We start from the raw sequence: 27,161 nt of genomic DNA, 5'->3' as shown, positions 1-27,161 counted from the left end.
TATAAGAATACTATGAAATATTTTAAATAGCTACACTAAGAAATAAGGAAATTAAGTATTTGTGAACTCATGTAAATCAGTATATCTAAAAGATACATGAATAAATATGTTTTTTACTTTTTTAGATGTTAAAATACTTATTTTACATAAATATAAGTTGAGGCAGAATCTTTATGTACATGTATGTGTACATGCTAAGTCGCTTGAGTCTTGTTAGACTCTTTGTGACCCTCTGGACTGTAGCCTGCCAGGTCCTCTGTCCATGATTTTCCTGGCAAGAATGCTGGAGTGGGTTGCTGTGCCCTCCTCCAGGATGTATTGTATATGCAAAATATAATTACAGAACAAGTATAGAGATTTAATTTTGCCTCTAATTTTTTGATAATTACCTCAATTTCTTTCTTACATTTTGTCTACGGATATATTCAAAAGACACCTGCTGGCAATCTGTAGTTAATATTACAATATACTGGGCAATGTATTTTATTATACTTGTTAGATGGTTTTGGTAGATTGAGATACCATAGACTACTTCTTTGTGATAATATAAGTTTATAGTTCAATGCAGGAGTTTATAATTTACTAGGGTTTATTAACAATATACAATATTGAACAACAATCCAGTCAGTAGTTTTAGTGGGAAATTAAGCCAGGATGTGGTCTCTCATAAAAGATCAACTTTGGATCTTCACATTACTTTTCTTCAAAAGTTAAAAATAAAGGTGAGGCAATCTTTAGGAAAATTAGAAAATGTGAAAAAAAGAAAGATAAAGAAAAGAAAAGTCTCATGAAAGTTTAGCAAAATATCTAGTGTGTACATGTTGAGAGAAATACATATTTTTTTTTTAAAATGAAGCTTTGTTAGTCTTCCAGAACTTTACTGAATTGATGAGAATTATTTAAGAAGCAGAAAAAATTAAAATAAAAATCAGCAAAGTGCATCCATGCACCATGAAGACTGAAGACAATCTTCAGCAAAATAATTTTGTTAGTTTGTAATAATTAAAAGTCTGAAAATTATTTGGATATTTTATTTATTTCTTTTTGTTTTCAAAATTGAAGGAATGTTTTCCTTGCATACTAAATTGTAATGCCAGTTAATGTAAAATTATGACTTATCTCTGAAGTGTTTTCAGGAGAGAAAATAAAACATAAGTTTTTCTACCAAATGTTTCATTACTTTGGCAAGGATAGCTGTAGGATAGAGTTATAAATATTATGGTTTACTTCAAATTCTAATTGTATTTGGATTTCTTTAATAGGGTGAACGAGGTCCTCAAGGTCCTCCTGGTCCTCCTGGTGAAGATGGAATGAGGGTATAAGAAAGTTCATTTCTTTTAAGAAATATTTAAAATTAAAACATTAAACAAAGCCATGCTGAAATGTTGCATTGTCTGATCACATCACTATCCTATTCATTATGTTCATGACAGGGAGAAGATGGAGAAATAGGACCAAGGGGTCTTCCAGGTGAAGCTGTAAGCAACTTTTCTTTTTTTAAAAAAATAATACCCTATTTAGGAAGAATAGTGCTTGGTGTTACATATATAAAGTCAATAATGAATTGCAATCTTACTTAGCCTAACCAGGTAATTTGTATGTGAAAAAACGTTTAAAAAGGATACTTACGGCTCTTCTTTCATTAAATCTTAGAAAATTGAGAGGAAAAAAAATGTGGGATATAATAACTACAAAGAGATAAGAAAGCCTTCTTAAGTTAATAATGCAAATAAATAGAGGAAAACAATAGAACAGGGAAGACTATAGATCTCTTCAAGAAAATTGGAGATGCTAAAGGAACATTTTATGCAGAAATGGGCACAATAAATGACAGAAATGGCAAGGATGTAACAGACACAGAAGAGATTAAGAAGAGGTGGCAAGAATACACAGAAGAACTACGTAAAGAAGGTCTTAATTATACAGATAACCATGATGATATGATCCCGTATAAGGCCAGATATTCTGGGATGTGGAGTCAAGTGGGCCTTAAGAAACATTACTTAGAACAAATCTAGTGGTGGTGATGGAATTCTAGCTGAGCTATTTCAAATCCTAAAAGATGATGCTGTGAAAGTGCTGCCCTCAATATGCCAGCAAAATTGGAAAACTCAACAGTAGCCACAGGACTGGAAAAGGTCAGTTTTCATTTCAGTACTAAAGAAAGGCAAATGCCAAAAAATGTTCAAACTACCATACAGTTGTGCTCATTTCACATGCTAGCAAGATGATGCCCAAAATCCTTCAAGCTAGGCTTCAATAGTATATGAACCCAGGACTTTCAAATGTACAAGCTAGATTTAGAAAAGGCAGATGAACCAGAGATCAAATAGCCAACATTTGTTGGATCATACAAAAAGCTAGAAAATTTAAAAAAAAAATCTACTTCTGCTTCATTGACTACACTAAATACTTTGACTGTGTGGATCACAACAAACTGGAAAATTTTTAGAGATGGGAATACCAGACCACCTTACCTGTCTCCTGCGAAATCTGTATGCAGGTCAAAAAGCAACAGTTAAAACCAGACATGGAACAACAGACTGGTTCAAAATTGGGAAAGGAGTACAACAAGGCTCATGCTTTCACACTTTTATTTAATTTCTATGCAAAGTATATCTTGCAAAATGCCAGGCTGGATGAATTACAAGCTGGAAACAAGATTGCATGGGGAAATATCAACAACTCAGATATGCAGATGATAATACTCTAATAGCAGAAACTGAAGAAGAACTAAAGAGCCTCTTGATGAAGATGAAAGAGGATAGTGAAAAAAGCTGGCTAAAAGTCCAACATTCAAATATCTAAGATCATAGCTTCCATTCCCATCTCTTCATGGCAAGTAAATGGAGGGAAAGTGGAAACAGTGACAGATTTTATTTTCTTGGGCTCCAAAATCACTGTGGACAGTGACTGCGGCCATGAAATTAAAAGACTTTTACTTCTTGGAAGTAAAGCTATGAGAAACCTAGACAGCATATTAAAAAGCAGAGACATCACTTTGCCAACAAAAGTCCCTATAGTCAAACCTAAGTTTTTTGTAGTAATTATGTACCGATGTTAGACTTGGACCATAAAAAAGGCTGAACACCAAGGAATTGATGCTTTTGAACTGTGGCACTGGAGAAGACTCTTGAGAATCCCTTGGACAGCAAGATGAAATCAGTCAATCCTAAAGGAAATCAACCCTGAATATTACGTGGTAGGACAGATGCTGAAGCTCCAGTACTCTGGCCCCCTGATTTGAAGAGGCAACACATTGGAAAAAATCCTGATGCTTGGAAAGATTGGGGGCAAGATGAGAAGGAGAAGACAGAGGATGAGATGGATAGATGACATCACCTACTCAATGGACATTGAGTTTGAGCAAATTCCCGAAGATAGTGAAGGACAGGGAAGTCTGGTGTGCTACAGTTCATGGAGTCACAAAGAATTGGACATGACTGAGCAACTAAGTCTGAATTTGGCAAAAAGGAGTTCATGATCTGAGCCACAGTCAGCTCCTGGTCTTGTTTTTGTTGACTGTATAGAGCTTCTCCATCTTTGGCTGCAAAGAATATAATCAATCTGATTTTGGTGTTGACCATCTGGTGATGTCCATGTGTAGAGTCTTCTCTTGTGTTGTTGGAAGAGGGTGTTTGCTATGACCAGTGCATTTTCTTGGCAAAACTCTATTAGTCTTTGCCCTGCTTCATTCCATATTCCAAGGCCAAATTTGCCTGTTACTCCAGGTGTTTCTTGACTTCCTACTTTTGCATTTCAGCCCACTATAATGAAAAGGACATCTTTTTTTGGGCGTTAGTTCTAAAAGGTCTTGTAGGTCTTCATAGAACCATTCAACTTCAGCGTCTTCAGAGTTACTGATTGGGGCATAGACTTGGATTACTGTGATATTGGATGGTTTGCCTTGGAAACGAACAGAGATCATTCTGTCATTTTTGAGATTGCATCCAAGTACTGCATTTCGGACTCTTTTGTTGATCATGATGGCTACTTCATTTCTTCTGAGGGATTCCTGCCCACAGTAGTAGATATGTTGGTCATCTGAGTTAAATTCACCCATTCCAGTCCATTTTAGCTCGCTGATTCCTAGAATGTCGATGTTCACTATTGCCATCTCTTGTTTAACCACTTCCAATTTGCCTTGATTCATGGACCTAACATTCCAGGTTCCTATGCAATGTTGCCCTTTACAACATCAGACCTTGCTTCTATCACAAGTCACATCCACAACTGGGTATTGTTTTTGCTTTGGCTCCTTCCCTTCATTCTTCTGGAGTTATTTCTCCACTGATCTCCAGTAGCATTTTGGGCACCTACTGACCTGGGGAGTTCCTCTTTCAGTATCCTATCATTTTGCCTTTTCATACTGTTCATTGGGATCTCAAGGCAAGAATACTGAAGTGGTTTGTCATTCCCTTCTCCAGTGGACCACATTCTGTCAGACCTCTCCACCATGACTCACCTGTCTTGGGTGGCCCCACACAGCATGGCTTAGTTTCACTGAGTTAGACAAGGCTGTGGTCCTAACGTGATTAGATTGACTAGTTTTCTGTGATTATGGTTTCAGTGTGTCTGCCCTCTGATGCCCTCTTGCAAAATTCTGCCCTCTGATGCCCTCCTTATTGCCAATTTCAGACTTAAATTGAAGAAAGTAGGGAAAACCACTAGACCATTCAGGTATGATCTAAATCAAATCCCTTATGATTATACAGTGGAAGTGAGAAATAGATTTAAAGGACTAGATCTAATAGATGGAGTGTCTGATGAACTATGGACTGAGGTTTGTGACATTCTACAGGAGACAGGGATCAAGACCATCCCCATGGAAAAGAAATGCAAAAAAGCAAAATGGCTGTCTGGGGAGGCCTTACAAATAGCTGTGAAAAGAAGAGAGGTGAAAAGCAAAGGAGAAAAGGAATGATATAAGCATCTGAATGCAGAGTTCCAAAGAATAGCAAGAAGAGATAAGAAAGCCTTCCTCAGTGATGAATGCAAAGAAATAGAGGAAAACAACAGAATGGGAAAGACTAGAGATCTCTTCAAGAAAATTAGAGATACCAAGGGAACATTTCATGCAAAGATGGGCTTGATAAAGGACGGAAATGGTATGGACCTAACAGAAGCAGAAGGTATTAAGAGGTGGCAAGAATACACAGAACTGTACAAAAAAGATCTTCATGACCAAGATAATCATGATGGTGTGGTCACTTACCTAGAGCCAAACATCCTGGAATGTGAAGTTAAGTGGGCCTTAGAAAGCATCACTACAAACAAAGCTAGTGGAGGTGATGGAATTCCAGTTGAGCTATTTCAAATCCTAAAACATGATGCTGTGAAAGTGCTCCACACAATATGCCAGCAAATTTGGAAAACTCAGCAGTGGCCACAGGACTGGAAAAGGTCAGTTTTCATTCCAATCCCAAAGAAAGGCAATGCCAAAGAATGCTCAAACTACCGCACAATTGTACTCATCTCACACGCTAGTAAAGTAATGCTCAAAATTCTCCAAGCCAGGCTTCAGCAATACGTGAACCATGAGCTTCCAGATGTTCAAGCTGGTTTTAGAAAAGGCAGAGGAACCAGAGATCAACTTGCCAACATCCGTTGGATCATGGAAAAAGCAAGAGAGTTCCAGAATAACATCTATTTCTGCTTTATTGACTATGCCAAAGCCTTTGACTGTGTGGATCACAATAAACTGTGGAAGATTCTGAGAGAGATGGGAATACCAGACCACCTGACCTGCCTCTTGAGAAACCTGTATGCAGGTCAGGAAGCAACGGTTAGAACTAAACATGGACCAATAGACTGGTTCCAAATAGGAAAAGGAGTACGTCAAGGCTGTATATTGTCACCCTGCTTATTTAACTTCTATGCAGAGTACATCATGAGAAACACTGGGCTGGAAGAAGCATAAGCTGGAATCAAAATCGCCGGGAGAAATATCAATAACCTTAGATATGCAGATGATACCACCCTTATGGCAGAAAGTGAAGAGGAACTAAAAGCCTCTTGATGAAAGTGAAAGTGGCGAGTGAAAAATTTGGCTTAAAGCTCAACATTCAGAAAACAAAGATCATGGCATCTGGTCCTATCACTTCATGTGAAATAGCTGGGGAAACAGTGGAAACAGTGTCAGATTTTATTTTGGGGGGCTCCAAAATCACTGCAGATGGTGACTGCAGCCATGAAATTAAAGGACACTCATTCCTTGGAAGAAAAGTTATGACCAACCTAGATAGCATGTTGAAAAGCATTTTGACATTACTTTGCCAACAAACGTCCGTCTAGTCAAGGCTATGGTTTTTCCAGTGGTCATGTATGGACGTGAAAGTTGGACTGTGAAGAAAGCTGAGCTTCAAATAATTGATGCTTTTGAACTGTGGTGTTGGAGAAGACTCTTGAGAGTCCCTTGGACTGAAAGGAGGTCCAACCAGTCCATTCTGAAGGAGATCAGCCCTGGGATTTCTTTGGAAGGAATGATGCCAAAGCTGAAACTCCAGTGCTTTGGTCATTGGAAAAGGCTCTGATGCTGGGAGTGATTGGGGGCAGGAGGAGAAGGGGACAACAGAGGATGAGATGGCTGAATGGCATCACTGACTCGATGGACATGAGTCTGAGTGAACTCCGGGAGCTGGTGATGGACAGAGAGGCCTAGCGTGCTGCAATTCATGGGGTCACAAAGGGTCGGACACGACTGAGCGACTGAACTGATCTGAACTGAGAGACTAAACAACAACTTGCCATCCAAAAAACCTTATCTAGTTTTTGTTGCTGTTTATTTTTTTTTCCATTTTTTATTTCAATATCTCTAGAATTTTTTATTTGTTTAGGATAAACTAGTATTACTGGTTACAAAAAATGAGGTGCTTGCTACTCCTACTACCAAAAATGAGGTGCTTAGCATATATCAAATATAACTATAAAATTTATTAAATTATATCCTTTTTTCCATTGAATTTTAGAAATGATTTGGAAAGGTTTACTCAAACGTAGTCAATCAAAGATCAACACTAGAAGCAGACCTCCTAGTTTTACTGCTAGTTTGCCACATTATCAGTTCAGTTCAGTTCAGTTGCTCAGTCGTGTCTGACTCTTTGCGACCCCATGAATTGCAGCACTCCAGGCCTCCCTGTCCATCACCATCTCCCGGAGTTCACTCAGACTCACGTCCATTGAGTCCGTGATGCCATCCAGCCATCTCATCCTCGGTCGTCCCCTTCTCCTCCTGCCCCAAATCCCTCTCAGCATCAGAGTCTTTTCCAATGAGTCAACTCTTCTCATGAGGTGGCCAAAGTACTGGAGCTTCAGCTTCAGCATCATTCCTTCCAAAGAAATCCCAGGGCTGATCTCCTTCAGAATGGACTGGTTGGATCTCCTTGCAGTCGAAGGGACTCTCAAGAGTCTTCTTCAACACCACAGTTCAAAAGCATCAGTTCTTCGGTGCTCAGCCTTCTTCACAGTCCAACTCTCACATCCATACATGACCACAGGAAAAACCATAGCCTTGACTAGACGGACCTTAGTCGGCGAAGTAGTGTCTCTGCTTTTGAATATACTATTGAGGTTGGTCATAACTTTTCTTCCAAGGACCTGTCAATTCAAAGGCACAGTGTGTTTGTATGTGTTAGTTGCTCAGTTGTGTCCAACTCTTTGCAACTTCTTGGACTATAGCCCACCAGGCTCCTCAGTCACTCAAGTAAATATAACAGTAAACCATACTGTTGACTTTTTTGAAGGAGGGAAAAATGGAGAAGGGGAAAAAGAGAAGAAAATGATTGCTTAAATCATAATAATTTTAAAATTCATGAAAGTGGTAATCTTGCTAATATAGTCATCCAGCTGTTTCTTTCTCTCAGTAGAATATTCTCTCAAGATTGAATTTACCTAAATGTAAAAAAACTGAGACTCAAGACTCTTTGTGTAGTCTGTTTGAAATATAAGATTTAAAAAGATTCATTGTTGCTCTTCAAATTGGAAAATGGCACAAAAGTTACTTACTTAAAGCTTTAAAATATTTCCTATATTAAAAGTTTCATAAGTGATTCATATGTAATTCCATAGACTCAAAGATATAGTTTCTATATTAAAGACTCACTCATCCATTTTGGCTTTTGGCTCAATATAAACACTAGGTAATTGTGTCACAAAAAATGCTATTTTAAATGCCCCTTTTGGTGTGTTAAAAGAGGATGAATAAATGTTTTAATCAAAACATTGCATTAAAATGTATTTATTTAAAAGACAAGGCATGTTTTGAAGGCATTTTTTTTTTTTTTAATAATCTGTTTCGTTTTTACTCCTAGGGTCCACGAGGTTTACTAGGACCAAGAGGAACTCCAGGACCTATTGGACAGCCTGTATGTATTGTTGAAAACATTCAAAATGTTCTAGGGAAAGCTTATTGCCAGAGTCTTAAAGCCAGAAAGCTGTTAAAGCTTTCAGTAGGCAGCCAAAGTTTCACTATTATAATCTAAGACCTAATGATGCTGCCTATCAATTTAACTGATTTTACTCACTCCACCTGCTTCGTTCTTTTCTCTTCCTTTTAGTTTATGTATTTTATTGTTTTTCCCAACACACAGTAGAAAATACTGCCAGGATGTCCCCATGGACATGGAGAGGAGAGTATAGACCTTGCTTTTTCTCTCATTTCCTTTGAGTTTTAAAATGACTTTTAGTTACCCTAGGTTACCGGGTATCATGCTATTAGGTTAGTTTTTTATATTTTCTATTGTAGCATCTGAACCTGTATACACTCATGTATATTTTTTTCTTTATTGAAGGGCATAGCAGGTGTGGATGGCCCCCCAGGACCAAAAGGGAACATGGTATGTACAAGATATCCATAAAGTAACTCATTTCTGTAATCTAAATACTAGCAAACCATTTTTGTTGCTAAATCTAAAATTAAGGTTTCTTACAATGTTTTGCCAAATTCTTTTGCTAGCATTAATATTTGCAAGATTTTCCAGATTCTCTAAAGGGAAACATGATATGGGGTCTATTTTTCAATCCAAAAGAGAAAACCTATCATGTGAAATAGTTCTGTTAAAGACTCTTTTCCATTTTCCTATGTCAGGGTCCTCAAGGGGAGCCGGGTCCTCCTGGTCAGCAGGGAAACCCAGGACCTCAAGTAAGTCTAAGCCATCACAGTTTTTGTTAAGGTAATGGGGGAAGACGGTACCTTTATACAAGAAAATTGACAGCCTAAAAATTTTCTATTTAGGGCTGAGAGTTTATGTATCAATGTACAAAGCTCATTCTATTTTATTCCTTTAAAAAAATTTTTGAACAAATTTGCAGCGGCTTTTCTTTCTTCCAAGAGTAAAATGAGTCATTCAGTGTTCATGGAATGCCAGGATACCTGCAGGAGGGTTCTGAATAGGATCACATTACAGTTCCATTGCCAAAAGAGTAGCTTGTATAAAACTACACGGTGTTGTAAAATCTTCTGGAGAATGTGGGTGATATATATAGATAGTCATAGGTCATTGCATGTAATATAGAGGGCTAATCGTAAAAGTGTGTTCTTATGATGTGATACTTGACTTATGAAATAAATTATTTTAAAATAGGGTCTTCCTGGTCCACAAGGTCCAATTGGTCCTCCCGGTGAAAAAGTAAGTTCATCTGTTGTCCTAGTAATGTCTGGTAAATGAGCTTGTGTTGTCAATCTTAAGGAGGAGTAAGGCCTGCCTTTTGCTTTTGATATTTAAATGGCTTAGCATATAAGGAATTAATCTAGATTTAAATCATGAGCATACGGGTGAGCAGAAGCCATTCATTTGTCTCTGAATTGTAAATGATAACATTTCACAGAGTTTCCATTTGGATAGCTTCCTAATATGACATTCTCAGCTATATTAATTTCATTAATGTACTGACATGAGTGAGTGCTTTCTCTTTATTTTGGTTCTTCTTTCATTTCTCATTATTTAAAACATGTGATTAGGTTTGCCTGTGACAAAGGGCTTTTAACAAGATCTAACTAAGGGAAAATTGTGATGTTATCATTGCCACCATTTTTCATGGAAAAATGGCAAATGATGTTCTTGTTAAAACTCAGTCTAGATCAAAGCAAGAGTTCTCCCCTGCCAGTTTCTTTAAGTAGTATTTTCTATTCCCTATAGTTACAGCACAGTGTTACCTGTTCTTATATGATTTTTTTCTTATTTTTGCTGATTTCTATAAATATGTGATTTTTTAAATTACCAACTTTATTGGGGTTAATTTCATACCATAAAATTTACTCTCTTTAAGTCTGTCAATCATTTTTAGGGAATTTATAGAACTTTGCCACAATCACATTTTTAAAATATTTATACCAGCCCAGAAAGAAAGCCTGCATCAATTTCTACTCCTGAGTTCACCCACAAACCTACACAACAATTGGTCTGCTTTGTATCTTTATACATATATCTTTTCTGACCATCTTATGTGAACAAAATATATGAATGAAATTAACTTTTGAATTTAATCATAGGAATAAATATAGTATGTGACATTTGTGTCTGGTTTCTTTTATTTGAAATAATGTTTTTGAGTTTTATCCATATGGTAGCATATATCAGTACTTCACTTCTTTTTGTTGCCAAATGGTATTCCTTTGATTGAATATTTTGTTTACTTATTCAGCAGTTGAGAGAAATGAGTTATGTACACTTTTCAGCTATTACGAATAGTGCTGCTGTGAATATTTGTACAAAGATATTTGTGTAGACATTTTAAAAATTATTTTTGTTAGATAGTTAGAAGTGTTTAACACTTTAAGAAGTTTCAAGATTGTGTTTCAAAGTAGTTGTACCATACTTCCTTCCTCAAAATTTATGAGGATTTCAGTTTTCATTCCAATCCCTAAGAAAGACAAGCCAAAGAAAGCTTAAAATACCACACAATTGCACTCATCTCACATGCTAGTAAGTGAAGTTGCTCAGTCATGTCCAACTCTTTCCAACCCCATGGACTATAGCCTGCCAGGCTCCTCTGTCCATGGGATTTTCCAGGCAAGAGTGCTGGAGTGGGTTGCCATTGCCTTCTCCAGGGGATCTTCCCAACCCAGGGATTGAACCCGGGTCTCCCACATTGCACGCAGATGCTTTACCCTCTGAGCCACCAGGGAAGCCCAAAGTGAAGTCGGTTAGACATGTCTGACTCTTTGCAACCCATAGACTGTATCCTACCAGGCTCCTCTGTCCATGGGATTTTCCAGGCAATAGTACTGGAGTGGATCACCATTTCCTTCTCCAGGGGATTCTTCCCAACCCAGGGCTCGAACCCTGGTCTCCCGCATTGTAGACAGACGCTTTACTGTCTGAGCCACCATCACATGTGCTAGTAAAGTAATACTCAAAATTCTCCAAGCCAGGCTTCAACAATACACGAACTGTGAACTTCCAGATGTTCAAGCTGGTTTTAGAAAAGGCAGAGGAACCAGAGATCAAATTGCCAACATCCGCTGGGTCATCAAAAAAGCAAGAGAGTTCTAGAAAAACATCTATTTCTCCTTTACTGACTATGCCAAAGCCTTTGACTGTGTGGCTCACAATAAACTGTGGAAAATTCTGAAAGAGATGGGAATACCAGACCACCTGACCTGCCTCTTGAGAAACCTATATGCAGGTCAAGAAGCAACAGTTAGAACTAGACATGGAGTAACAGACTGGTTCTAAATAGGAAAAGGAGTATGTCAAGGCTACATATTGTCACTGTGCTTATTTAACTTATATGTGGAGAACATCATGAGAAACACTGGGCTGTATGAAGCACAAGCTGGAATCAAGATTGCAGGGATAAATAGCAATAACTTCAGATATGCAGATGTTACCATCTTTATGGCAGAAAGTGAAGAAGAACTAAAGAGCCTCTTGATGAAAGTGAAAGTGGAGAGTGAAAAAGTCGGCTTAAAGTTCAACATTCAGAAAACAAAGATCATGGCAACTGGTCCTATCACTTCATGGGAAATAGATGGGGAAACAGTGGAAACAGTGTCAGACTTTATTTTGGGGGGCTCCAAAATCACTGCAGATGGTGACTGCAGCCATGAAATTAAAAGACGCTTACTCCTTGGAAGGAAAGTTATGACCAACCTAGATAGCATATTGAAAAGCAGAGACATTACTTTGCCACCAAAGGTCCATCTAGTCAAGGCCATGGTTTTTCCAGTGGTCATATATGGATGTGAGTTGGACTATAAAGAAAGCTAAGCACTGAAGAATTGATGCTTTTGAACTGTGGAGTTGGAGAAGACTCTTGAGAGTCCCTTGGATTGCAAGGAGATCCACCCAGTCCATCATAAAAGAAATCAGTCTTGAATATTCATTGGAAGGACTGATTCTGAAGAGGAAACTCCAATATTTTGGCCACCTGATGTGAAGAGCTGACTCACTTGAAAAGACCCAGATGCTGGGAAAGATTGAAGGCAGGAGGAGAAGGGGACGACAGAGGATGAGATGGTTGGATGGCATCATCGATTCAATGGACATGAATTTGAGTAAACTCCAGAAGTTGGTGATGTACAGGGAGGCCTGGTATGATGCAGTCCATAGGGTCATAAAGAATTGGATGCAACTGAGCAACTGACCAGAACTGAACTGAACTTGTTTTTCCAGATGCTCAGCTGTACTAACTTTGTTTCTCTCTTTAATTATGGTTATTTTTGTTGGTGTGAAATAGTACCTTATTGCAGTATTAATTGGCATTCCTCTAATCACTAGTGATATTGGGCTTATTTTTATATGCTTTTTGACCTTTTCTATATATTCTTTGGTCTTCCCTGGTGGCCCAGCAGTAAAGAATCTGCCTGCAATGCAGGAAACACAGGTTCAGTCCCTCAGTCAGGAAGATCCCCTGAAGAAGGAAATGGCAACCCACTCTAGTATTCTTGCCTGGGAAATCCCATGGACAGAGGAGCCTGGAAGAGGGTCCAGTCCAAGGGGTTGCAAAAGAGTCAGAAGTAACTTAGCAACTAAGCAACAACAGCAACATATATTCTTTGGTGAAATATATATATATATTCAAGTCCTTTGGTAACATTCTAGCTGAGTTACTTATTATTAATATTAAGAATTAGCATATAAAACTTGTTGCTGTTCAGTCACCCTGTCATGTCCTACTCTTTGCAACCCCATGGACTGCAACACACCGGGCCTCCCTGTCCCTCACCATCTCCCAGAGTTTGCCAAGTTCATGTTTACTGCATTGGTGATGCCATCTGGCCATCTCCTCCTCTGACACCTTCTTCTCCTTCTGCCCTCAGTCTTTCCCAGCAGCAGGGACTTTTCCAATGAGTCATCTGTTCGCATCACATGACCAAAATACTGGAGCTTCAGCATTAGGATCAGAGTGAATATTCAGGGTTAATCTCCTTTAGTACTGACTGATCTGATCTTTACATTTTGGGGCTCCAAAATCACTGCAGATGGTGACTGCAGCCATGAAATTAAAAGACGCTTACTCCTTGGGAGAAAAGTTATGACCAACCTAGATAGCATATTCAAAAGCAGAGACATTACTTTACCAACAAAGGTCTGTCTAGTCAAGACTATGGTTTTTCCAGTCATCATGTATGGATGTGAGAGTTGGACTGTAAGAAAGCTGAGCACCAAAGAATTGATGCTTTTGAACTATGATTTGGAGAAGACTCTTGAGAGTCCCTTGGACTGCAAGGAGATCCAACCAGTCCATCCTAAAGGAAATCAGTCCTGTATATTCATTGGAAGGACTGATGTTGAAGCTGAAACTCCAATACTTTGGCCACCTGATGAGAAGAACTGACTCATTGTAAAAGACCCTGATGCTGGGAAAGATTGAAGGCGGGAGAAGGGGATGACAAAGGATGAGGTGGTTGGATGGCATCACTGACTCAATTGACATGAATTTGAGTAAATTCCAGGAGTTGGTGATGGACAGGGAGGCCTGGTGTGCTGCGGTCCATGGGATTGCAAAGATTTGGACAGGACTCAGCGACTGAACTGAACTGAACTGATCTGATCTCCTTGCAGTCCAAGGGACTTTGAGAAGTCCTCTCCAGCGCCACAATTCAAAGGCATCGATTCTTTGGTGTTCCACCTCCTTTACAGTCCTGTTCTCACATCCATACATGACAATAGGGAAGACCATAGCCTTGAATACACGGACCATGTCTGCAGAGTAATATCTCTGCTTTCAACACTGTCTAGGTTTGTCATTGCTTTCCTGCCAAGAAGCAATTGTCTTCTGATTTCATGGCTGAGGTCACAATCTGCTGTGATTTTGAAGCACAAAAAGGGGAAATCTGTCACTCCAGTTCAGTTCAGTCGCTCAGTCATGTCCTACTCTTTGCGACCCCATGAATCACAGCACGCCAGGCCTCCCTGTCCATCACCATCTCCTGGAGTTCATTCAAACTCACATCCATCGAGTCAGTGATGCCATCCAGCCATCTCATCCTCTGTCATCCTCTTTTCCTCCCGCCCTCAATCTCTCCCAGAATCAGAGTCTTTTCCAATGAGTCAACTCTTCGCATGAGGTGGCCAGAGTACTGGAGTTTCAGCTTTAGCATCATTCCTTCCAAAGAAATCCCAGGGCTGATCTCCTTTGGAATGGACTGGTTGGACCGCCTTGCAGTCCAAGGGACTCTCAAGAGTCTTCTCCAACACCACAGTTCAAAAGCATCAATTCTTTGGTGCTCAGCTTTCTTCACAGTCCAACTCTCACAACCATAGCCTTGACTAAATGGATATTTGTTGGCAAAGTAATGTCTGCTTTTCAACTTGCTGTCTAGGTTGGTCATAACTTTTCTTCCAAGGAATAAGCGTCTTTTAATTTCATAGCTGCAGTCACCATCTGCAGTGATTTTGGAGCCCAAAAAGATAAAGTCTGACACTGTTTCCACTTTTTCCCTATCTATTTCCCATGAAGTGATGGGACCAGATGCCATGATCTTCGTTTTCTGAATATTGAGCTTTAAGTCAACTTTTTCACTCTCCTCTTTCACTTTCATCAAGAGGCTCTTTAGTTCCTCTTCACTTTCTGCCATAAGGGTGGTGTCATCTGCATATCTGAGGTTATTGATATTTCTCCCAGCAATCTTGATTCCAGCTTGTGCTTCTTCCAGCCCAGCATTCCTCATGATGTACTCTGCATCTGTCACTCCTTCCACCTATTCCCCTTCTATTTGCCATGCGATAATGGAGCTGAATGACGTGATCTTAGTTTCTTATTATTTAGTCTTAAGTTGACTCTTTCACCCTCCTTGTCCCGCATCAAGAGGCTCTTTAGTTCCTCTACACTTTCTGCTATTAGAGTGGTATCATCTGCATATCTGAGGTTATTGATGTTTCTCCTGCCTACCTTGGTTCCAGCTTGTAACATCCAGCCTGGCATTTCTCATGATGTTCTCAGCATATAGGTTTAAAAACCAGGGTTACAGCAGACAGCCCTGTTGTACTCCTCTCTCTACCTTGAACCAATCAGTTGTTCCATACATGGTTCTAACTGTTGCTTCTTGACCCACATACAGGTTTCTGAGGAGGCTGGTAAGATGGTCTGGTATTCCCATCTCTCTAAGAGCTTTCCACAGTCTGTCATGATCCACATAGTCAAAGGCTTGATCATAGTTGAAGAAACAGAGATAGATGTTTTTCTGAAGTTCCTTCGCTTTCTCTATAATCCAGCAAATTTTCACAATTTTATCTCTCATTCCTCTTCCTTTTCTAAACACAGCTTGGACATCTGGAAGTTCTTGGTTCATATACTGCTGAAGCCTAGCATATAGGATTTTAAGCATGACTTCACTAGCATGGGAGATGTGTGCAATTATTCAATGGTTAGCACATTCTTTGGTGCTACCCTTGTTGGGCACTGGGATGAGGATTGACCTTTTCTAGTCCTGTGGCCACTGCTGGATCTTCCAGATTTGGTGACTTAATGGCATCCTCCTTTAGGAATTTGAATAGTTCTGCTGGAATTTCATCGCATACACTAGCTTTATTAATAGCAGTGCTTCTTAAGGCCCTCTAGACTTCAGACTCCAGAATGTCTGGTTCTGGGTGACTAACCACACCGTCATAATAATTCAGTTCATTAAGATTTTTACAATACAGTTCTTCTGTGTATTCGTTCCATCTCTTCTTGATCTCTTCAACATCTACTACGTCTCTACCATTTTTATCGTTTATTGTGTCCATGTTTGGGCAGAATACTCCCTTGATGTTTCCAATTTTCCTGAAGAGATCTCTAGTCTTTCCCCTTTTGTTCTTTTCTTCCAGTTTTATGCACTGTTCATTGAAGAAGGCCTTCTTGTCTCTTCTAGCTATTCTTTGAAACTGCATTTAATTGGATGTACCTTTCCCTCTCTTGCCTGCTTTTCATTTGTCTTCATTCTTTTGCTATTTGTAAAGCCTCTTCAGATAAACACTTTGCCTCTTGCTTTCTTTTTCTTTGGTATGGTTTTGTTCACCACATCCTGTACAATATTAAAGACTGCTATCCATAGTTCTTCAGGTGCAGTGTTATCTATGTTTAGTCCATTGAATCTATCCATTACCTCTACTGGGAATTCACACAAGATTTGATTCAAGTCATATCTGGCTGGCTTAGTGTTTTTCCCAGTCTTCTTTAGTTGAGGCCTGAATTTTACTATGAAAAGCTGATGATCTGAGCCACAGTCAGCTCCGGGTCTTATTTTTGCTGACTGTATACAGTTTCTCCATCTTCAGCTACAAAGAAATGAAATCAATTTGATTTCAATATTGACCATTTGATGATGTCCATCTGTAAAGCTGTCTCTTGTTTAGCCTTTGCCCTTCTTTATTTTCATATCAAACTTAAGTGGTCTCTAAAGTGCTTTTTTTCTGTGTGCTTTCTATATGATTACAGTATTAGAGGGCTACTGTAAATAGTTGATTTATTTAAAATATTAGGCACCAAAGGTGCTTTAGATCAGAGATTTTAATCTGGACCACTCTTATCATATCTTAGATTAACTCATCATAACCATATTATGTTTGTAATAAATTGTACTTGAGGCATGTGCTTATTAAATTTTCTATAATAATATCATCCCTGCACTGGAGTCTTAGAGGAAGAATTTGCTTTTAAGGAAAGTTGGTGTATCTGAATTCACTATGTTGAGAAACAGGTAAAATATAGGATCTGGTTCACTGTCCTTCTTGTGGTAGGAAGAGAGCTATCATTAAGCATAACCTGCTTCTTTTTCTGCTTTGAACATATCCAGCTCTTGAGTTCAAAGACAGTCTCTTTCTATCAAAAGGAGAAAGAACATGAAAGAAATGTGTTTTTTTTTAAATTTTTCGTCTATGGTATATATTTTATTTTAGATTTGTGTTCTGTTTATTCTGGCTCAATAGCCTTGTCTTTCAAAACTTGGTGAATAATGTTTTTAATCAGATTGTGCAACCCACAGTTAAATTTCACAGTTAAATATAACTTAAGAAATGTCATATATTTTTAATTCCCAATAACATTTTTATCATAAGTTATTGTTGCCTGTAATTTTATTATATTTGGGATAAAATATTTTATAACATTAAGTTAATTAACCAAACTGGATGACCACTATATTGCTTTTCTGACATGCAATAACTTAAATATACTTTTATGCCCTGTGATTTAATTTATGCTCTCAGAATTTCCTTCACTCATATTAATTGCTTTACAGAAAACAAATGATATTGTATAACTCTGTGAGCTAAAAAAAGAAATAGCAAGACACAAAACAAATAGTTCAGTTCAGTTCAGTTGCTCAGTTGTGTCTGACTCTTTGCGACCCCATGAATTGCAGCACCCCAGGCCTCCCTGTCCATCACCAACTCCTGGAGTTCACTTCAGACTCACGTCCATTGAGTCGGTGATGTCATCCAGCCATCTCATCCTCTGCCGTCCCCTTCTCCTCCTGCCCCCAATCCTTCCCAGCATCAGAGTCTTTTCCAATGAGTCAACTCTTCGCATGAGGTGGCCAAAATACTGGAGCTTCAGCTTTAGCATCATTCCTTCCAAAGAAATCCCAGGGTTGATCTCCTTCAGAATGCACTGGTTGGATCTCCTTGCAGTCCAAGGGACCCTCAAGAGTCTTCTCCAACACCACAGTTCAAAAGCATCAATTCTTTGGCGTTGTGCCTTCTTCACAGTCCAACTCTCACATCCATACATGACCACAGGAAAAACCATAGCCTTGACTAGACGGACCTTAGTTGGCAAAGTAAACAAATATTAGTTAAAGGCAAAGACTTTGAAATATGGCTAAAGATCTGAATTCATTTATATTGCAACCCTGTGATATATTAGCATTGGTTAATTACTCAAAATCTTAGATGATGAAATTTCATGAAATTGCTTGAGAATTAAGATGGATAGTATACATATATATATATACCATATATATCATATATTGCTTAATATAGTACATAGGAGCACAACAAATTTTAACTATTTTATTAAACTCCCAAAAGTATAGCATTCATTCATTTAAATATATTGCCATTTCTTTATGGAAATAACAAGAAGTTAAGAAAGCAGACAAAATACTGTACTGTCATAGAGCTTCCATTTTAAAAGAAATGGATCGATTTTAACTTGATTTAAAAAAATCCTATAGTACATGACTTTTAGTATTTCTAATCTACACTTAAATATATAGCAACAACAACAACCAACATAGTATTATACACAAGGTCATTGTCATAGAAATATCATGTCTGCTGGAAATAATAATTATGGAAATAGTTTTGCCTTTGTATTCTACATTTTGCTTTGAAGAAATAAGTACATTGTACTGCAAAAAATGATTTAAGTGAAAGGTAAAACACCGTCATAAAAGAATCAGGATTTTATAGCAGTTATTTTATAATATTAGATTACTTGACTGTATATGACTGCACATTGATGAAGAGTATTGAAACCTTTAAATCCTATAAAAATGAGATGCAATTAAATTCAGTTATGAAGTCCAGATTATTTATAGGTTATTTTTTGTTGTTGTTGTTCCATAGTGATTTAAATGAGGCTTCCTTGTTAAACTCTGTACTATCCATATACATGAATACAATGCTTTTCTTAAATACTGTTTGAGAATGGAAAACTCCGTTTACATCCAGCATCTAGACTTGCTGATGTATCCTTGATCTTTTAATTGTTTCTAAATTACGACTAATCATGAGCAAGCAGAAGTGGCTTGAGCTCTAAAGACTTGATAAAGGTAATTATTCTAAGTAGAAAGCCAGTTTTTCTCCCAGTGAAGGGTCTGCTTGCAATAATCATTCTTTTAGCTTGTTCCAGCCTAACCAGGGATCAAATTAAATGATATCTGAAATCCTTTGTGATTAAACACAGATTAATGTATGAATAAATAGTTAATTTGTTATTATTTGTTATTTGTGTATTAGATTATGTCCTTTCTACATCAAAATAGTATACTTCTATGTCTTATGAGTAACATAATCTATAACATATTTCTTATGTTAATTATTACTGATGCTTAATCAATGTTACTGTGTAATTATTTGAACTGGCACTTAAAAAAAAAACTATTTTGTTGAAATATAGCTGATTTACAATGTTGTGTTAATTTCTGCTGTACAACAAAGTGATTCAGTTACATACACATATACATTCTTTGTCATGTTTTTTCCATTATAGTTTATCAAGGGATACTGAGTATCAGTTCAGTTCAGTCACTCAGTCATGTCCAACTCTTTGTGACCCCATGAACTGCAGCATGCCAGGCTTCCCTGTCCATCACCAGCTCCTGGAGCTTGCTCAAACTCATGTCCATTGAGTTGGTGATGCCATCCAAACATCTCATCCTCTGTCATCCCCTTCTCTTCCCTCCTTCAATCTTTCCCAGCATCAGGGTCTTTACCAATGAGTCAATTCTTCACATCAGGTGGCCAAAGTATTGGAGTTCGGGTTCAGCATCAGTCCTTCCAATGAATATTCAGGACTGATTTCCTGTAAGATGGACTGGTTTGATCTTGCCATCCAAGGGATTCTCAAGAGTCTTCTCCAACACCACTTTTCAAAAGCATCAGTTCTTCAGTGCTTAACTTTCTTTATAGTCCAACTTGTGGTTCAGCTGGGAAAGAATCCGCTTGCAATGTGGGAGACCTCGGTTTGATCCGTGGGTTGGGAAGATCCCCTGGAGAAGAGAAAGGCTGCCCACTCCAGTGTTCTGGTCTGGAGAATTCCATGGAGTATATAATCACAAAGAGTCAGACACAACTGAGTGACTTTCACTTTCATATTGAGTATAGTTCCCCGTGAATAGGAACTTACTAGTGCCATTATGGAAATGTACAGTATTTGCCTTTTCAGTGATGTGAATCAATGTATATCAATGAATATAATGATTGCATATGGGCCTATATTGTTTTTCTTTTTACTCTGGGCATGCATGTGTGCTAAGTTGCTTCGCTCATGTCCGTCTCTGCGATCCTATGGATTGTAGCCCTCCAAGCTCCTCTGCCCATGGGATTCTCCAGGCAACAGTTCTGGAGTGGGTTGCTATCTCCTTCTCCAAGGGATCTTCCCAATCCAGGGATCGAAACTGTCTCTCACATCTCCTGCATTGGCAGGCAGATTCTTTACTACTAGCATCACCTGGGATACTCTTTTAGTCTATAAGTAGCAATTTATTATGGCATACAAAAATTAAATTAATTAGCAACTAATTTAATTGCTGATTTAAAAAGACACACAGGATTAAAAGCTAGATAAAAAATAATGTGTCTTTGACATATGTTAAATTTGATTTTCATCTATTTATATACCATTTTTCTATAAAACATGTTAAAAAGTATTTAGACGTGTGCAATTTATAGATAAAGATTGGTGACTCTAGTTAAGAATCTTATTAGCAGTATATTCCTATGTACAAAGTCAGACTTTAAATTATTTTTTTTAAAAGAAAATATTCTTTTTTTCTATTCGATTAGGGTCCACAAGGAAAACCAGGGCTTGCAGGACTTCCTGGTGCTGATGGGCCTCCTGTAAGTAGTAGTTACCTGGTCATTAAACTTTCCATATTTCATTTTCATAAATATATTTTACATGTGTTTTAGAAGTGATTGTATGAATTCAGTAATAAAAGCAAATTGAGCCAGTAATTAAACATTGATCTCTCTAAAATTCTATCTAATCATGTAGTTTCCATCCTGCAAAATCTTTAAAGAGGTCCCAGTGGTCTTAGGACCACTCTCTGCCAGAATCTCATATTTTCCTACCTCTCACTTTTCTCTTAGTAGGCTCTACATTTTCTATTGCTATACATTTTGTTATGTCCTTTTCTTTTCATAGAAAATACTTTTCTATCTTCTCTTCCTTTTCAAAGAACATGTTTCTTGAGAGTCCAGGTGATATATTCCTCATCTTTTGTAAGTTTCCTCAGACACCTTACATGAAAATTCATCTGTGTTCAGGGATTCCTTACTTTTCTACAAATATAGCAATGTTTATTATATCTTATCATATAGCAATAAATTATGTAATCATGTAATATCCGTGGTTGTTATTTGAAAATCTTTGTTATTTATGCTTCTTTTTTTACTCTTGAAATTATTTACTCAGAACTAAGGTATAAAAATTTTCATCCTGTTATTGCTTGTTTCCATTGAGTAGATTTGTTGTGGAGCTGTGCATTTTTATTTACCAACTCTCAGTAACTTTATTAAAAACACCATTGATGTTTATGACATTGCTGTGTTTTAAATGTCCCATTGATGTTCTTAGTTGCCTTGTAAAGATGTGAGTATAATTATTTAATCAATATGCAAATAGAAGTTAGACTGAAACACTTTTATTTAAGATTAATTGAGACTGGGGTCAAACTGTTCATGAATAATATGCATGTTTTATGTGCTTTTCCCAAACTCTCTCAAGTTCATTATGTCATTAGTGAATTTTGCACTTATGAAATTATGAATTATGAAATGTAAACTTATGTTTCTTTCCAAATGCTAGTTTCCAATATTATTTAAAATTATATAGAGTGATGGAAAATATTTAATATATTCAAAACATAAAGAGTAAAACCTCAACATATGGAAAAAAGGAAACAATTTCATATTATATATTACCATTAATATTGCATCTCATCAGTATATATTTTTGACAAATGTAGGGTCATCCTGGAAAAGAAGGCCAGTCTGGAGAAAAAGGTTCTCTGGTATGTCACAAAGTATTATTTAAATGTTCTGTCACCTTATCTCCCAGAGAAAATGCCTTGCTTTGGTCATTTCTATGAGATACATATATATATATATATATATATATATATATTTCTTTGATCATTTAGGGGTATGAATATTAGAAAATAAGTAGTGAAAAATAGTTACTCTCCACCTGTAATATGTATTTACTTTCAAAAGAATGTTTGCTAACATTTAGGTATAAATCATGGCTCTAAAGTTACTTTTAATTTAGGGAATAAAAAAAAGATATGTCTTAGTTAGACAACTTTTAATTCTGTATTGGCAATTTGATTAATTAGATCAATTAGACTATCATTCTCGGTTAAAAAAAAATTCCCATGATCAGAAATACATTCACATTCTGCAAATATATTATATGTGGAATACATGATCATAAATAATAATAATGAAATTGTACAAGAACTACTGAATATTGTTAAAATGTTTATGTCAGTTGAATTTGACCTATATTTATTACTTTCTGATAATCTTTATATAAGATGGGAATTGAAAGAGAAACAGTTATCAAAATATCTAAATAAAATGTCAAAATTAAAGTTTATTCAACCTTAATACTACTTTTGGATTACAGTAGCAGGGTAAGATCATTTTTATTTAGAGTTGCTAATTTTAGATTCTTATTAAAATAGTCAGCATTACTATTATATATTAGTATTATTTCCTTTAGATAGAGTAATGAAATGAAGCCAGTTGTGGAATATATATAATTTTGATCATTTTCTTGATGTAAATGCTATAAACTTAATGCCAATTTTGGTTAGAAATTATTTATCCTTTTGGTTAATCTATAGCTTTTTTTATAGACACAAGGACATCAGATTTTTTTCAATCTTAGAAGTTATTAATTATTAATATATGATTATTTATATTACTTCATATATTTATGACATTTATCTTACTTTAACATGAATGTATGATATGTTTGTTCATCATATCTGACTTTAGATACAAATGATAAGCTACCAAATAAATTTTTACCAAAAGTGGAAAAATATCATCTTCTTAGAGATTACTTGGTGAAACTGTAGTATGTGAGTGAGGGACACTTTCAGTGCATTATGTATTTAAATTGCATTGGGTCTTTTACAGGGCCCTCCTGGTCCACAGGGTCCCATTGGCTACCCTGGTCCCCGAGGAGTAAAGGTAAATAATATTGTATTTTTCCACATTAATTAATTTCAATGTAAAATATTATAGTCATTTAATTCTTCTAATTTATTCCATAGGGAGCAGATGGTGTCAGAGGTCTCAAGGGCTCTAAAGGTGAAAAGGTAAAACATAATTTATTTAGGTGATTTTAATTGCTATTGTATAAAAAATTAAATTTATTCAACAGATATTTCATTTCTCAAATATATTGAATGATTACTTATGTAGCACACAATGCAAGTCTAATAATTTTGTACTCTGTGTCCTGGAAACTTTAAAAGAAAAGTTTTATATCCTTGGGTGAGGATGAAGTTATAGAAGAAAAACGAAGGTATATCATATATAAAATCAATTCTACTAAAGTTTTTTTTTTTTTTGCATGTCTTTAACTTTTCTAAATTATAAGATTGACCGTATGATTGTATTTGTTAAGACTGGATTGGATCTAGTTATATACATAACAGAGGAATATTTATTCCCTTTTTTCCTCTACTAAAATTTTCATTCTTCATAAACTGAAGTCAAGTACAAAATAGAAATTAATTGTTGGAAGAAGAAATCTTTGTATGTGATAACACATGCATAGCAAAAGCTTAAATGAGAAGGAAATAAAGAGTAAAATCAGATAAATGTGAATGAAAGAATATGCATGCTTTTAAAGGATGCTTATAATTTAATTTGATGAAGAAAACAAAACTGAGATTTTTTTTTTTCATTAAATGGGCTCCCTGGTGGGAGAAATGTTTAAGATAAATGTAGAGCTCCCACATCCTCAATGATTATGTTGAAATGGAATGACACTACTCAGAACTGGTACTGCATTAATTCTTACTATATTACATTTTATAACACAAAATACAGAGTGTTAAGGGAATTTCATGAGAAATATATGGAATATACATTTTTATTTCAAGGATAACTGTTTATTCCTACAGTCACAATATTAAAAGCACCTTGAATGGATTTGATATCAGTAAGGAATAAATGACAAGAAGGGATGTATTTATTATATATGTTATATTTTATTTTCTGGAAAGAATAAATAGGTAACATACTGAGGCACTGTCAAAGTATGTGACTATATTGTCAAGTCTACTGCGTGAAAATATGTTATGTGTTTTAAATTAACTCAGCTACTTTGATTAGAATCCTAATTCATCTTTATCATCTCAGTTGAACTTCAGGGTATAGTGTCTTACTGAGCTGACAGCAGAGTGATGGCTTAGACAATGTTGAACTTGCAATTATTTGCAAGTAGCCTAGGCAAAAAAAAAAAAAAAAAATATATATATATATATATATAGTCTAAATTTAGAACTTAGAATCTCAGTTTTTGTTGGTAACACATTTAAATATCAATTCAAATTTTTTCCCTGGAATTAGTGCCCACCAAGAATTTTTAGGGAAGGCAGTATTTATATGAAAGGCATATAATTGGAGTGGGAAAGTTGTGAACTTTTTGGAAGGAGGTGTAGTGGCAAATGCAAAGGAAAAGAATATTATAGATGATGAGATATTTGTGAGAAGAAACATACTCAGGGGAAAAAATGTATATTGGTCATATGTAGGAAAAATTTGATATTATTGGTTATTTTGAGTGGTATATGGTTTCAGGAGAAACAAGTAGATATATAAAGAATTAATATTTTAATTGGGAATTAAACATTCTGATTTCTGATTATAGCACTCATAGCAAAGTTGTAAAGTTAACTTGTAAAGTTAGGTTGCTTACTTTCCCCGAGCCTTATTTTAAGTCTGTAAAATGAGGACCTCATCCTAAAAAATCTCTAAGATATTTTTCAGTTGTACCTTTCATTCCATATCATATATTAACATAGTAATATATTGCTTACCTAGATATAGAGAAATTTTGTATAAATTTTAATGGAAACTTTTTATAACAAGAATTCTTCCTATTTTCAAACTTTGTAAAGAACTATGAAATCCTAGTTAATTTTAATGTACACTATTTGTTTTTCTGAATATATATTATAATCAACCATTTATCTCAAAAGAGATGAGGAAGGAAATTGAAACTACTTTCTTTTTACAAATAGCAGTAGTAATTAACAAAAGCTGAATTACCAAGTTAATGCCCTAACTAGAATAAAATTCTCCACTGTTTAGACTCAGATTTATTCCTCAGAACTTAAGCAACATAACCCAGTCAACCAAGTGGCACAGGTGAATTCCTTTTTCACCTGTTTCCTAAAAGCTGTTTCCTCCAGTCTCAGTTCAATGCATGAAACAGGGCACTCAAAGCCAGTGAACTGGGACAACCCTGAGGAATGGGATGGGGAGAGAGGTGGGAAGTGGGTTCAGGATGGAAAACACATGTATGCCCATGGTTAATTCATGTCGATGTATGTCAAAAAACACTACAATATTGTAAAGTAATTAGCGTCCAATTAAAATGAATTAATTAAAAAATACTAACTAAGATTTGACAATTTAAGGACTGGAAAGCTTAGTTGCTTGAAAGTGCCATTTATTTTAAAAATGTCACTTACTGTAAGGACGTTCTTACTAACTTACTATCTACTTTATTTTTAAAATTATGAATGTATTGAAAACAAAGTTTTGATAGCAGTAGCCTCTACTTCACTATATATTCTCTTAAAATATCTCTCTTTGAAAAAAATTTTAAAAACTATTATTTATTTTAGACATAGAGTGCAGTATTTTTTTAAACTGAACTTGGCAACTGTGTAATTACCTTTCTCTCTAGGGATCAGGTAATGAAGACACCAGTCAATAGGAATTTAAGTGGTCATTTTCACCTTTTAAGCCTCTGCTATTGCCCAGCTGCATTCAAGGCACTGTATCAAATTTGATTCCTTTTCCAGGTCTTGGCTTCCCAGGTGGCGCTAGTGGTAAAGCTGCCTGCCGATGCAGGAGACATAAGAGATGCCAGTTGGATCCCTGGGTCAGGAAGATTCCCCTAGAGAAGGGAATGGCAACCTACTCCAGTATTCTTGCCTGGAGAATCCGTAGACAGAGGAGCCTGGAGGGCAATAGTCCATGGGGTCGCAAAGGGACACAACTGAAGCAACTTAGCCTTTAGCGCTTCCGGGTCTAAGTCTCATATATCCTTACTAACCTTATATCTTCTGTACCTTAGCATACATTACCAAAGTCACACTGAGGCAAGGATGATTCCAAATTTGCATTTAATAAATATCTGTTATATATCATGATTTTGAGGGTCAGAATATAGTAGGCATTGGAGAGCTAGAGGTTAATTAGGCATGTTTCTTGTATCCCATGGACAGAGAAGCCTGGTAGGCTACAGTCCATGGGGTGACAGAGTCGGACACGACTGAGCGACTTCATGTTCACTAGTTTTTCAGCATTTAGTAGAAAGAAAGAGACCTGTGATTATTCCCTGTTTCTCAGACAGGATGTAGTGTTATATTAACAAATGATGAGTGTGTCACATAGGACGAAGAGGTTAATTTTAACAGGCAAAGAATGAGGTCATGGAATACCTCATAACAATGAAAGTGTTAGTCCCTGGGCCCTGTTCTGACTCTTTGCTACCCCACGGACTGTAGCCCACCAGGATCCTCTGACCATGAAATTTTCCAGGCAAGAATCACTAGAGTGAGTTGCCATTCCCTTCTCCAAGGGATCTTCCTGACCCAGGGATCAAAGCCAGGTCTCCTACATTGCAGGCAGATTCTTTACCGCTTCATAGCAGAATCATGAGCTAAATCCTAAAAGATGACGAAAACCTCACCAAGTAGACAGAGAAAGTAAAAGATTTGCAGATGGGTGTGTATGTGGAAGTGGTTAACCAAT

At 36.6% G+C, this 27,161-nt stretch overlaps 1 protein-coding gene across 1 annotated transcript in view; it reads left to right on the top strand.

Annotated features, from left to right (window-relative positions):
• The window catches only part of COL11A1 (collagen type XI alpha 1 chain), a 225,180-nt gene that overhangs the window by 91,858 nt on the left and 106,161 nt on the right, over nt 1-27,161 (top strand). The window contains exons 19-28 of the mRNA XM_004002244.6: nt 1,263-1,316; nt 1,434-1,478; nt 8,310-8,363; nt 8,790-8,834; nt 9,086-9,139; nt 9,582-9,626; nt 20,937-20,990; nt 22,121-22,165; nt 23,301-23,354; nt 23,438-23,482. Of these exons, the coding sequence (XP_004002293.3) occupies nt 1,263-1,316; nt 1,434-1,478; nt 8,310-8,363; nt 8,790-8,834; nt 9,086-9,139; nt 9,582-9,626; nt 20,937-20,990; nt 22,121-22,165; nt 23,301-23,354; nt 23,438-23,482 (495 nt within the window). The remainder of the gene's footprint in view (nt 1-1,262; nt 1,317-1,433; nt 1,479-8,309; nt 8,364-8,789; nt 8,835-9,085; nt 9,140-9,581; nt 9,627-20,936; nt 20,991-22,120; nt 22,166-23,300; nt 23,355-23,437; nt 23,483-27,161) is intronic.

Source organism: Ovis aries, chromosome 1, assembly GCF_016772045.2.
Source record: "Ovis aries strain OAR_USU_Benz2616 breed Rambouillet chromosome 1, ARS-UI_Ramb_v3.0, whole genome shotgun sequence".
Lineage (NCBI taxonomy): Eukaryota > Metazoa > Chordata > Mammalia > Artiodactyla > Bovidae > Ovis > Ovis aries.
Note: the sequence above shows the minus strand (reverse complement) of the source record. Positions and strands in the feature narration are given on the sequence as shown.